At 34.9% G+C, this 12,489-nt stretch overlaps 1 protein-coding gene across 7 annotated transcripts in view; it reads left to right on the plus strand.

Annotated features, from left to right (window-relative positions):
• The window catches only part of DPY19L2 (dpy-19 like 2), a 71,993-nt gene that overhangs the window by 24,695 nt on the left and 34,809 nt on the right, over positions 1-12,489 (plus strand). For all 7 annotated transcript variants that reach the window (XR_002340221.1, XM_003134795.4, XM_021078556.1 and 4 more), the window contains exons 7-9: positions 724-781; positions 2,207-2,298; positions 5,145-5,244. Coding sequence is in view for 6 of the 7 variants with exons in the window: in XM_003134795.4 (XP_003134843.2) it covers positions 724-781; positions 2,207-2,298; positions 5,145-5,244 (250 nt within the window). In the remaining variant the exon portion in view is untranslated. The remainder of the gene's footprint in view (positions 1-723; positions 782-2,206; positions 2,299-5,144; positions 5,245-12,489) is intronic.

The following is a 12,489-nucleotide window of genomic DNA, read 5'->3' on the forward strand; positions in this document are numbered from 1 at the left end:
ACTGTATTCTGCTTCCCACTCTTCACGGCACATTAGGAGAACCATAGGAGTTAGCTTTTCTAGTGAAAAGTAGGGTGAAATCAGACTTGGTTACACTCAGGAAAGAACTTGCCTTTCTAACAAAAAGTTAGATTCAGCTGCCCCTTTTCTCCTTCTTCCTACTTTTACCTGAATGTGATACCTGGAGCTGCTGCAGTCATTTTGTGATCATGAGGGGAAAAGCCATAAACATAGCACATATGTCTGCCCTAACATATTTCTGCTTCTAAACCAATGCCAACACTTATCTTTTATTTTCTTGTTGAATGATATAGTAAACATCCATATTATTTAAGTGACTTTTGTCAGATTTACTGTTTCTCTCAACAGAGTACATTTTTCTGAGCACATAAATCCAATTTAGAATGACAAAAATTTGCTTCCACTTAGAATATTCAAAGAATGCAGTATAGACTCCGGAGCACTGGCTTGTTATAAATTATTTTATGTCCTCATCTAATATTTAATTTAGAAAATATTTTAAATATAAATTATAAAAAAGACTATTTTGTATGTGTGTTTTCTTTGCTTGTACAGTCAAGAAAAAATGTCAACTACATGGGTACTTTTGAAATTTTTACTACTATTTTATAGGGTTTAGTACTATGACATTTTAAAATCCAAGATAATTTTGTGAGATACTATATTTTACATGAATTTTGATTGTACACTTTTTCTTCACAGTGGGACTCAACTTGGAGGTCTAATTACAGTATTATGCTACTTTTTCAACCATGGAGAGGTTTGTTTTCTAAAAAATATATATATTTTTTTCTTTTTTGGCTGCACCTGTGGCATATGGAAGTTCTCAGGCCAGAGATCAAATCTAAGCTATAGCTGTGACCTACACCACAGCTGTGGCAATACTGGATCCTTAACCCATTGTGCTAAGTTAGGGATCAAACTCATGCTACAGCAGAGACACCACCAGATCCATAACCCTTTGTGCCACAGTGAGAGCTGGAAAATAATTTTAAAAAAAGAAAGGGTGGCATAGTAACAAATTTATTCATCAAAATAATATTCAGTTGCGTATTACTTAGGAACTCATGTTTTAAAGAAACTTGTAAGTTGTTTTAATCATGTTAATCCACATTTTTATAGAATAATTAGAATTTATGATATGAAATGTCTTGCCTGGTTTTTAGCATATGTATATAGTACATATATTTTGTAGGAAAAGGAAATACCATACTTGTCAAGTTAAGGCACTTTATATACATTATCTCATTTACTTCTACCAAACTTTTTGGAAAGTAGTTGTTATCCTCACAGTAGAAGATATGAAATTGAAATTTGTAGAGCGCAAGTTCCTTATTGAAGATTCTGCATTCAGTCCATGATGAAATTGGCTTTCCTATTCTACATCTGACTGGCTCTAAAGCCTCACGTCTTTCTATTACATCATGCTGCCCTTTCAATAACACAACATGCTGAATTCAAAGGTTTATAATTTTGGTTTCCTGGAAGAAGAGCAATCAATTTTAATACTCTTGCAAGGTTGTAAGAGTTTAGATTTTTTCTAAAATTTCAGAACTCTTGATATAAAATTCTGTAATGTTCTCACCTATATGTCTTAGAAATAATTAGTTTTAAAGTCTATGTGAAAATTTAATTAATACTTTCATTATATGCATCATATTAGTGATTCTTAAATACTTCTAATTGTTTTTAGAAATTTCGCAGGTATATTTCACAAATTCAGAGATGATCTTAATCACTTGTAATGTGTGTCTGTCCTCATTAAACTTATCATATGTAAACTCTCTTAGTGTGTGTGAATGCCCTAGGTGACTGTTTAGCTATTTTTCCCAAAGCCCTGGGATTATGCCACAGTCATCACTGCAGAGCTGGAATGTGGATCTGGTTCGTCTTTCCCAGAATCCTTACCACTCCTGTTTCTATCATCTTGTTTGTCCTTTGGGTGTCCTTATGTTTGCCATGATATAACTTTCACTTGTTTTTGGAATTGCCACTGAATAGCTCTCTACCTAATGGTTATGTGTGTTATTAAGAGAACTCCAAAAACTGAGGAGTTATATCAGGCATTCAGAAATAAATGAGTCTAGCATTAACATTATTAAAACCATAACACCCATGATTTTTTAAATTAATGATGTTTATCGCAATGTAACATAAAGTGAAGTAAGCACTGTATTGATTTCAGGCCACTCGGGTGATGTGGACACCGCCTCTCCGGGAAAGTTTTTCATATCCATTTCTTGTGCTTCAGATGTACATCCTAACTTTGATTCTCAGGTAATTTTTATTTATAAAATAAATATAGAAAACTTTTAAGTTTCTTAAAATATACTTCAACTTATTAAGTTATAATTACTAAATTCAGACTCTGTTTTTAAAAATTACTTCAAAAGTAAGTTGTGAATCTGGCTAAAAAAAACAATCTAAAATTACTCTGTAGAGAGTCCTGCTTTGGTACAACAGGATTTGTGGTGTCTCCTAAGTGCTGGGACGAAGGCTGGATCCCAGGCCAGCACAGTGGGTCAAGGATCTGGTGTTGCTTCAGCTGCAACTGATTGGATCAGATCTGATTCCTGGCCAGGACTATGCCTTGGGGGGCCAAAAAAATTACTATATAAAAGTTTCTTTCCATTTAAGAGCCTAAACTACAGGCTTTAGATAATTACATTATGTTTTAATTAATCAATAGGTATGTGTTCATAAATACTTGGTAAAAAGATTCAGAGGTTTTTGAGAAACTATTACTTTTTTCCCCTCAATGCTTATGGACTCTGACTCATTGTTTTCCAATCTGTGATTTTGATGGAGCATGAAAAAAGTGTTCTATGCACAAATGAATTGGAGAAACGCTAGGTTAGATAAAAGCATCTATAGTCATATGTTTACAAGTATTTCTGAACTACTGTTGTTTTTAGAAGTTCAACCAAAGTTTCATCACAACTGTTTTTCCTGGACATATCTTTTTTGTTGTGGGGATTAATTGTATAAGCACTTCAAAAATTTGAAAAGCCTGAGAAATGACAACAAAAAATATAAATAGTTGAATACTGTAGCTTCACAGTAGAGATGAGTTTCATAGAATGTTGATGGGATCTCTCACTGAATAAGGTAATGATTACTATCACTCCCAGAGAACTTCATACTTCTATCACTAGTACCTATCAGATTCTACTTACATTAAGGTCATTTTTGTATGTCTTTTTTCTTTGCTTAAACGGTAAATTTGTTAACAAATCACACATACACAAATATCTAAACATACATTTAATATAATAAAATGCTGCTGGAAACAGTGCATTTATCTCTTTAACCACTTATCAACACTGCCATGTAGACATTTAAGGTCCTTCTTTGTTAGCTTAAGGAAGGTAAATAGAGGCATACTGGGGTGGCTACAACCTCAGGAAAGGTGCAGAGTAACTTCTGGTTTGTTACCTATATGAAAGTTTATTTTTAGATGGAATTTGGAGTTGGGAATCTGCTCCTTATCCAGATTTCTGTATCTTCGCTGTACATATTACCTTCTCTCAAAGAGTATGGAGGAGGAAGCTGCCTGTTCATCCCCACTTATTCCTGGTTAAACTCCTAGAAAGATGTTTTTGTTTTTTTTTTTTCCATTTTTTAAATTTTTTGAAGTAACATTAGCCTGACCGATAAGGGGTTTCAGAAAATGGAACATATTAACTGGAATATTTAGGATTATATCCCTGAGTACATGTGTTATACTCCATACCTTAGTCAAAAGTAATTTTTATTTTACAAATATAATATGACTGAGTACTTAATATATTTTGTGATAATATTGTTAAACAATATAAACATTAAAAATTTCACTTTTGAAAATTTATATACCATAGTACAAGGATTGATTACAGTCTAATACAACTTTTATAAAAAGAAGTTACAATTTTATAGTTTACACAAAATGTTTGCATTTCTTTTCATATTCTAAAAGATACTAAAATCTTATGTGGTAAAAGGTATTGGTTACTGATATATTTTACAATTACAGAAGGGGCAATTTATTTATTTATTTAGTCTTTTGTCTTTTTAGGGCTGCACCCGCAGCATATGGGGGTTCCCAGGCTAGGAGTCAAATCAGAGCCACAGCTGCCAGCCTACACCCAGCCACGTCTGCAATCTACACCACAGCTCACAACAACGCTGGATCCTCAACCCACTGAGCAAGGCCAGGGATTGAACCCATGTCCCCATGGTTGCCAGTTAGGTTCACTAACTGCTGAACACGACAGGAAGTGTCACAATTTAAACTTCAATATTCAGGAGTTCCCATTGTGGAGCAGTGGAAACAGACCCTACTAGTATCCATGAGGATGCTGGATCGATCTCTGTCCTTGCTCAGTGGGTCGGGGATCAGGCATTGCAGTGAGCTGTGGTGTAGATCACAGCTGAGGCTCGGATCTCACATGGCTGTGGCTGTGGTACAGGCTGACAGCTGTAGTTCCGATTTGACCCCTAGCCTGGGAATGTCCATATGCCGCAGGTGCAGCCCTAAAAGGGGAAAAAAAGAAAAAAGAAAAACACAACACAAAATCTCTTTCTTTAAATTTTTCTCATAGTTGTTAGCTTATTATTTCACCAGCACTTAGGATTTTCTTAATTGCTTTTTGAAATGTAAAAGTGTAAATATCTGGAGGTATGCAAGATCATGTCACATTGTACTTTCTGACCTTCTTGCTGGAGTAGTAAATTTTTAATCCTATGCATCATTAGAGAAAAATAAACTTTTAATATAGTTGATTTACCATATTATGTTAGTTTAAGGTGTACAGAATAGTGATTCATTATTTTTACATATTATACTCTGTTAAAGTTATTATAAGATAATGACTGTAATTCTCTGTGTTTAAAATACTTACTGATAAACTAGATACAGTATTTTATTTAAAGCTCTAATTTTGATTGTTCTATGATAAGCATTTTTATAATCCAAATATTTTATGGGTTTTTTTTAAATGAGCTTTTAAAAATTAACTGTATTCTGTTGTCTTAAATCTAAGGTAAGGGGGTCATTAGATTTTAACATTTTGCAATTAGTCTTTCTGTTTAACGATAGGTTACTTTTATAGTAGAACTTACTGGTGTCAATTCTCTCCATTAAGGACCTCGAACAATAGTAAAAAACATTTTGTTGCACTGTGCCTTTCCAATGTTGCTTTTATGCTTCCCTGGCAATTTGCTCAGTTTATACTTTTTACACAGGTAAGATGATTTTAAACTAATTTAAGTTGAACGTAAGATGTACTTGCTTGTTTCCATGGAAATTTTAAAATGCGATTGTATTTGTGCCCTAATAGATTTTTTCAAATATGGAATAATTTCAAAGTTTATCTACATGAGTTTTTTTTTTAAAAGCATTTAACTCTACCTTCTGTTAATGAGTTGGTTAGTTAAGCAGATATTAAAGGTCAACATGCAATAAATAGGCTTTTTCCTCTTACTTTAATTAATAATTTTTCGTGTTCTTATTTGAGATGATCTTCGTAAATATGCCTGTAGATTTTCATTTGCTTAAGGAATCATTTTGGGTGCCAGACTGCACAACATGGTAAGGGCCAGTTTGACTTTTCATGGTAAGGGATTTCTGCTTCTAATCCAGCTAAATGTTGGCTGTTTTGTCTGGAGTACACAATCGTTCTAGACACCATTTCTTATAACTTTAATCATGATATTATTTGATGGGATTGAAGCCAGATTCTGTTTCCACAAACAAGTAACTATTGGCAAGAAAATGACCTGTTGAAGCAGAGAGTAAAAGGTCAATTTTGATGAAATTTCCTGCTATTATTTTTCATTAGAACACCTTTCCACCTAACTGACAAACACTGATAGTGTGTAATAATGTTCTTTATTGGCAATGAGAAATTCTACCAAGAGTCCTCAAGCTGCCAGTTGTCTACAAAGAATGAAATTATTAATTGGTGCTGAGTGTTTAAAGCATATTTAGGGTATTCCCTCTGCCTTACTTCCTTATATTTGGTCTATAACCAACACAGAATTTCTATAATTTTCATTATTTGCATATACCAACATAGTAGAGGAAATTTCTTGCATCATTTCCTTGCAAGCAAATGTATTAATTTAGTGGTATTGACGAAACTGTTTAAGTAGTTCCTTGGGTAATTTCAATATTGCCTTAATGATTTTCTGTCCTTTCAAAAGATTTACTGGATTTTTAGTTATTTTTCTTTTTTAAATTTAGATAGAATTGACATGTAACATATAAGCTTAAGGTTTACATGTTGATTGGATACATGATTGTATTGCAATATGATTACCACTTGATTACCCCCATAGTGCTTTCCAGACACATAATCATTATTTCATTTTTGTGGTGAGAAAGTTTAAGATCTAATTCCTTAGCAACTTTGAATTATATAATACGGTATTGACTATAATCACTGTGCTGTGTGTTAGATCTCCAGAACTTATTCATCTTCTAGTAGCAAGTCTGTCCCCTTTGTCCAATATCTTCCTACAATATCTTCCTATTTCCCCCACTCCTCAGACCTCGTAGCCACCATTCAATTCTGTTTCTAAAAGTTTGGCTTTTTTAGATTCCACATACAAGTGATATAGTAAGATATTTGTCGTGCTCTTTCTGGTTTATGTCTCAATATAATGCCATTAAGGTCCATTTATGTCCTATGGCAGGATTTCCTTCTTTCTCATGGCTAGGTATACTCAGTATGCATATGTAGCACATCTTCTTTATCCATTCATCTGTTGACAGACAAGTGTTTGTATACTTTGGCTATTGTGAATAATGCTACAGTAAACATGGAAATGCAGATAATTTCTTTGATACTCTGTTTTCATTTCATTTGGGTATATACCCAGAAGTGGGATTGCTGGATCATATGGTAGTTCTACTTTAAATTTTTTGAGGAACCTCAATACTGTTTTCCACTGTGGCTCCATCAATTTACATTTCCACCAAGAGTGCACAAGGGGTTCCTGTTCTTCCATATCCTTGCCAGCACTTGTTATTTCTTGTGTGTTTTTTGTTTGTTTGTTTGTTTAGGGCCACGCTTGAGGCATATGGAGGTTCCCAGCCGCACCACAGCAACACCAGATCCAAGCCATATGCTAGTATATGGTCTGCACATATTTTCTCCGTTTCCATAGGTTGCTTTTCATTTTGTCGAATGTTTCTTTTCCTGTGAAGAAGTTTTTTATAGTTTGATATAGTCTCATTTGTTGAATTTTGCTTTTGTTTCTTGTGCTTTGGGTGTCACAATCCAAAAAATCATTGTCAAGGCTCTTGTCAAGGAGTTTATTCCTTTGGTTTTTCTTCTAGAATTTTACAGTATCAGGTCTTATATTTAAGTCTTTAGTCCATTAAGTTAATTTTTGTTAGTGGGGTAGGATAGAAGCCCAATTTCATGTGAATATCCAGTTTTCCTGGCACCATTTATTGAAGACAGTATTCCCCCCCCCAAATATTCCTGGCTTCCTTTCAAATATTAGTTCACTATATATGCCTGGGTTTATTTCTGGGCACTCAGTCTGTTCCATTGGAGTATATATCAGTCTTTATGCCTGTGCCATACTGTTTCAATTACTATAGCTGATAATGTAATGGGGTTCCTTATTTGTCACAATCTTTTTTCTTATTGACTGCTTTTAGGATTCTGTTTTTTATTTTTGATGAGTTCATTATAGTGTCTCTTAGGGAAGGTCTTTTTCAATGGCAATAGTGGGGTGATTTATTAGCTTTGGGGACTTGGATACCCTAATGTCTCCTCAGGTTTGGAAATCCTCAGCTATTATTTCTTTTTTTTTTTCTTTTCTTTTTTTGTCTAATAACATTTATTTATTTATTTATTTACAGAATTAAATACATATATTTAAACACAATTACATTCACACAGATTATTATATCATGGATCTTAAGAAACATTAAGTGACTCCCTCTGAAGAAGTGGAATGGAAAATATGCTGAGACAAATAGGAAATTTATTCTATACTTTATCCCATTTTGTATGGCTTTCATCTTTACTATTTAGTATTATCTATTACATTTCAATTTTTCTTTAAAAATTAGCATTATATTAAAATTGTGTATATTATGCAACTAAAATTTATAAAGAAGAAAGCCTTATATACCATTAAATATTTTATATAGCATAGTTAAAAGAATAACTTAACTGGTAAGAATAACAAAAATAATACACCCTCTGAAAATAAGTAAAATATAAAATGCATAAATTGGTTAAAAAACAGTGTAACTATATAAATATGTCCTCACAATTTGTTACATCTTATTGATTCTTCAATATAGGCATTACACCATTCTAGGTGATGTGATAAACAAGACATTATAGACCTTAATGTTTTACCATGGAGAGAAGTGGTTATTAATAATACAATTGTAGAACTGTATTATTTAATTGTACAGTTGCATTATTTAGTTATAATTATCATAAATTCCTTGATGGAGAGGAAATCAGAATCAGATGTAAGAAGACTTCAGCATTCCAAGAATGATGTCAAATGACCCTCTTCATGGTGGATTATGCACTTATTTACTATGAGATATATTTCTTCTCCAGAGATTCCTTGTTTGTGTATCAATTATAGATTTTTGGTTTCAGTTATTCTGAAGTTTTGATATGAGTCTATATGTATATGAGATTGTTTTTAAGTTGTTGTTCTCTTAATTGCAAGTTCATCTCCAGTGTCTTTTTTTTTTTCCTTTGGCTGCACCTGCGGCATACAGAAGTTCCTGGGCTAGGGGGTCAAAGATCTGAGCCACATTTGTGACCTATGCCTCCTCAACTTGCAGCAATGCCAGATCTTTAACCCACTGACTGAGGCCAGGGATCAAACCCTCATCCTCATGGATACTAGTCAGATTCTTAACCTGCTGAGCCACAATGGGAATTTCTATTAGTTCTTTAAATAAACTTTGTGCCCTCTTCTCCCACTCTTTTCAAGTGTAAGGACTCCCCTGATTGGCATTGACATCAACAACTTAAATTTACATTCTCTAAGACAGAAAACTTCTAACAGCCATAAGTGCTGAGTGCTTTGCACTAAAACTGACCTAGACTCTGTGCTTTCATTCATGAGGGGCACCATTCTCTTTCATGTAAATGTTTCATGGCGTGCCTGCAGTAATGGCTCAAGGAATTCTGGCATTAGCTAAATGCTATCTGCAGAATTAGCCTTCCTCTAAGAAAAGACTCTACATTTCTGGTATTGAGTGAGCTTACAAGTTCAAGGTTCTTTTACCTACACACTGTGTTCTTCAAGTTCCTTAGGGTTCTGTCTTGTCAAATCAGGATTATATTAGTTTTTTGGAGATGTCCAAATACTGGTGAATCTCAGAAAGGTTTTCCCCCAGGAGATCCCTGGTTCCCTGTGAAAATTTTTCCAATTCCTTTGTCTTTACTGAACATAAAATTTAACACACACCATGAGAGTGAGAAAGGACAATTTTTGTCAAGTCAGATAAACTTTTTGTGCAAGTAGAGTGAGTGACTTGCCTTTGATTAGACGAAACTAAGAGGTCACCAAAATGTTTTTTTCCAAGGGGAGTTGATGTTTCTTCCATTAGACATAGAAGCAGTTACTCTTACTATATAAATGTCAGCTTCTCTTCCCTAAAGCTTTATCTGACATGGAATCTTGTTATTGAACTCAGTCTCATTCTATAAGTTGATTTCTACCTATTAGTTTGATAGTGTGTATTGTGACCACAATGGTTAAAATATAGTTTAAATTCTAGATATATAAACTAGATAACAGGGAATCAATAATTAACTCACAGAAGTGTTTTATGGTTTTATCCCATTTTGTTTAAAATGTCTGCACTCATCTCTGATTTCAGAAACAAAATTGGTCCAAGCATTTAAACAGATTTGAAACTCTCTATTGTTTCCTGAAAACAAATTTTGATCTACCCTCAGACCTGCTTATCTTGAGGCTAGTATCTGCAGAAGTCTGATGACATCTTCCTTTGGAGGCAAGACTAGAAGTCAGTTTTCTACATTGTCTCAGCAGAGTGTTGACTTTGTTGCTCATATCTAAAGGACAGGGCTCTCTTTTTAACTAGTGATTCAAATAGCAACATTTCAGCAATTAAGCAGAATTTTTACCTGTGATGTATTTTTTTTTTAAGCCAAGCATAAATGTGATGTTAAGAAGGGCGATATAGATCTGAATATCCTAACGATACTGCTCTGTGGGAGGTAGGAAAGGGAGACTAACATATGCCAAACTGTATTACAGTTTATTTTATTTAATGCTCAAAGAGTCCAGAGAGATGAGTAGTATTTTTTGTTGTTGTTGTTGTTGTTGTTGCTATTTCTTGGGCTGCTCCCGCGGCATATGGAGGTTCCCAGGCTAGGGGTTGAATCGGAGCTGTAGCCACCGGCCTACGCCAGAGCCACAGCAACGCAGGATCCGAGCCACGTCTGCAACCTATACTACAGCTCACGGCAACGCCTGATCGTTAACCCACTGAGCAAGGGCAGGGATCGAACCTGCAACCTCATGGTTCCTAGTCGGATTCGTTAACCACTGCGCCACGACGGGAACTCCGAGATGAGTAGTATTAACTTACAATTTACAGGTGAAGATAACTGAAGCTCAAGTATTAAGTTAAAATCAAGTCTGCCCAACTGTAGAGCACTAACACTTTCCAGTTTCTTTTTGTTACATGTCTAGGGTCTTTGAATTCTTCTGTATTGAAGGCCATACACTTGGCTGTGTTATTTCCTTGCTAAAATGCTTCAGCTTTCATGCAGCATTAATAAAAGAAATATGTGTTTGAAGAATTCTTCTTTACCTTCTGTAAAACTATAATTGAGTCTATTCTATTGCCTAATTGCTTTTCTATGTAAGATTCTGTATGATACATTTTTCATAATTAGTGTCAAGATTAATTTTCCTCACAAAGTGAATTATGAACTTCCTTTTAAAAACCATAACTATTTTATTAAATGAGCTAGACTCAACAAGAGACAGCAGAGAGCAAATGCTCCACATATCTTATGTTCTTTCATTTATTGTTCATGGCTTTGTCATTTGATAGTTTCTTCTGACCTACCTTCCAATTTATCACTTCTTCATTTGCCTGCATTTAACCTGCTTTAAAACCCATCTTTGACTTCTTATTATTGATTATTGTAATATTTAGTTGTACATTTTAAATTTGGTTATTTTTACGGCTTTCAGTACCCTCCTAGAATTTTCTGTGCTTATGTCAAAACAAAAAAAGCACTTTATGTCATAAAGTCTAGGACTGATGATGCCAGACATGATTTTGAGTGGTTTGTGGGCCAAGACAGTTTTTTACTTTTTTTTTTTTTTTTTTTGTCTTTTTGCCGTATCTTGGGCCACTCCCGCAGCATATGGAGGTTCCCAGGCTAGGGGTCTAATGGGAGCTGTAGTCACCAGCCTACGCCAGAGCCACAGCAACGCAGGATCCGAGCCACATCTGCGACCTACACCACAGCTCACGGCAACACCAGATCCTTAACCCACTGAGCAAGGGCAGGGATGGAACCCACAACCTCATGGTTCCTAGTCGGATACATTAACCACTGTGCCATGACGGGAACTCCAATTTTTTTTTTTTTTTTTTTTGTCTTTTTGCCTTTTCTAGGGCCACTTCTGCAGCATATGGAGGTTCCAAGGTCTAATCTGAGCTGCAGCTGCCAGCCTACGCACAGCCACAGCAACACGGGATCCGAACAGAGTCTGTGACCTACACCACAGCTCACAGCAAGGCCGGATCCTTAACCCCCTGAGCAAGGCCAGGGATTGAACCTGCAAACTCATGTGTCCTAATCGGATTCGTTAACCACTGAGCCACGATGGGAACTCCTAATTTTTTACATTTTTACAGTGTTGTTTTAAAAATATAGAAGAAGAAGAATATACAACAGAGACTGTATGTGGCTCACAAATCATAACATTTTTACTGTCTGACTTTTCACGTAAAAAGTTTGTTGACTTCTGAACTGGATTTAGTTTCTTCCTAGATCTGTTTCTGTTGTCTTCATGATAATATTTTATCTCCTCCTTCATATGATTAGTTTTGATGTGGTATTAGACAATTGTGCATGAACAACTGTAGAGTTAATTTGAGACTAAGATGATATTAACAACTTCTAGAGAAAATCACATTTGCTCCCAGCAGCAAATATAGGAACTAACAATTTTTAATCACTCTCATGTAATCAGAGAATGAGATGATTCAAAGGTACACATCAGTATTTAGGAGGGTTGCTTTGATTTCTGATTCTCTCTTATAGTATAATCCTTTGAAGGCCCAAACCAAAGCTTGCATACTTAGCAGAGATCTCATTCTCAGGGTTCCCTGACTGCTGAGCATGTGGAAATCTCTCAACTGTCTCTCAGCTTGTGGGCAAATGCTACTATGAGAATTGGCAGATGCCTCTGGGAGAAAAGTAACTCAAAATCTCGTGCTCATCT

This window comes from Sus scrofa, chromosome 18 (genome assembly GCF_000003025.6).
Source record: "Sus scrofa isolate TJ Tabasco breed Duroc chromosome 18, Sscrofa11.1, whole genome shotgun sequence".
Taxonomy (NCBI): domain Eukaryota; kingdom Metazoa; phylum Chordata; class Mammalia; order Artiodactyla; family Suidae; genus Sus; species Sus scrofa.